We start from the raw sequence: 1,699 nt of genomic DNA, 5'->3' as shown, positions 1-1,699 counted from the left end.
CGCCGCCGCGTACCAGACCTCTCAACAAAGTCAAGTACCGAACCAGATGAGTCCGGTGGCTCCTCCATTCACACCTGGGAGAGGAATTCGCCAAGGCGCAGACATGTACACGCAAGATGGCCACATTGTCTGTGGGAGATGCCACACGCTGGGGTGCAGTAGAATCACCTGCTGGCGGAGTCGAGCCACGTGCACTAACTGTGGACAAGAAGGACACGCCCGTATGGAGTGCGAGGAACCCTACAAGCAGCCTAATCGGCCCCAAGGCCAGAGTCAACAGCGCACTAGTCCCTATAACAACCGTAACGGTCAGCAACGTTCCGGAAGGGCTTGTTTCCTCTGCAATCAGACGGATCATCTAGTTGCAGAGTGCCCGGTGAGAGCTTCATTTCAGCAGTACAAGTCGCAACAATCGACGGGGAGCGGTGCTCATCAAGGGCAAACACCGTCCCAGCAATGACGGGGGCGAGAGGAAGGGGAAGAGTGCGTCGCTCCTTCCTCTTATCTAATTAGAGACGCGAACGAGGCCGTTTTGAACTCTCGAGGAGAGTCGACCGTCGCGTATGAAGTGGACCTCGTCTCGAACGGAATGAATCAACCCACCCGGGATGCGACTGAAGTGAATGTAAATGAAGTGTATGTGACTGAAGAAATGGATCAAGAAGGACAATTTGACGAAGAGCTGAACTCGGAGAGTACCGAGCGGGTGCAGAGTGTGTCGATGGTAGCAGAGGCTACGGAAGCATCGAGAGTGAACCCGCAAGATGACATCGAAACGTCTGAGGAACTGAATGAAGCAGAGGAGCTGATACAAGACGTATACAAAGAGGAAGGGAGCTCGCGAGGAAGCCCCCCTCAAAAGGAGGACGGCCAGAGTGGTAGAGAAAAACCCCGTGGCCCGCGCAAACCGTATTATGCCCGCCTGTTCACGACAGAAGAACTCGACGATCTCGAAGCTGGAAGAGCGACAGGGGTTTCTGAAGAGAAGGATGAATACGACAAGGAGCTCGAAGACCGCCTCATCGGTCTCGACGAAGTTGCACTCAAGGAACGTGTGAAGAAGAATGCTGAAGGGCAAAAAGCTGTGTCGCTGGGCGAGCTGAGCAAGATACTAGACATCCCTGAAGAAGTGTTAGCTCGGACCCGAGAGGCCGCTCCCGGAGAGCTGTCCTCCCCGGAATATTGGTTAGAGTGGTACCGGAGAACACTAGCCACTACTGCTGCTGCTAAACGTGCGAACCGTGACTTTAGGTCAACCCCGATTGGGAAGACCGTGCTCGAAGGCGAGCAAGAATACGACATCCCAGCTCAAACGGACGCTGATGACGACGCCGACAAGAGAAAGTTGGAGGAACTCGGAGGAGTGTTCTTGGTAAGAGCACTCCCTCCGCCCGGGAAACCCAAGCCTCCGGACGGAAGTGTCGACATCGACGAATTTGTGGTACGAGAAAATGTTGGCGTGGAACTATCTGAACACCCTCCCGTGGTGGGAGCGGTAAGTCCGCCAAGTGGAAGTCCAGTCGACCGTGGAAAGTTACCCGCCGAGTGGCGTGGATTAGTACGCAGAGTTGTCTATCTGCTCGTTCGCCTGGAAGAAATACAGAACGGTTCACTTTGTCTCCTGTGTCAAACGGCCAAACCGCCTATCGAAGTACTCTCGGATGGAGAAACCGTACCACGAAGAGAGCAAGATCTGAGG

At 54.6% G+C, this 1,699-nt stretch overlaps 1 protein-coding gene across 1 annotated transcript; it reads left to right on the top strand.

The window, feature by feature from the left end:
* Positions 1–116: 116 nt before the first annotated feature.
* On the top strand, positions 117–1,499 carry PPTG_15822 (hypothetical protein; the record flags this gene model as incomplete). Its single annotated transcript, XM_008913574.1, has 3 exons — positions 117–308; positions 527–1,372; positions 1,449–1,499. 3 exons carry the CDS (start codon positions 117–119, stop codon positions 1,497–1,499), a joined length of 1,089 nt encoding a protein of 362 aa, XP_008911822.1.
* Positions 1,500–1,699: the final 200 nt, after the last annotated feature.

This window comes from Phytophthora parasitica (assembly GCF_000247585.1).
Source record: "Phytophthora parasitica INRA-310 unplaced genomic scaffold supercont2.54, whole genome shotgun sequence".
Taxonomy (NCBI): Eukaryota; Oomycota; class Peronosporomycetes; order Peronosporales; family Peronosporaceae; genus Phytophthora; species Phytophthora nicotianae.
The sequence above is the reverse complement of the archived record's forward strand: the minus strand, read 5'-3'. Positions and strand labels throughout refer to the sequence as shown.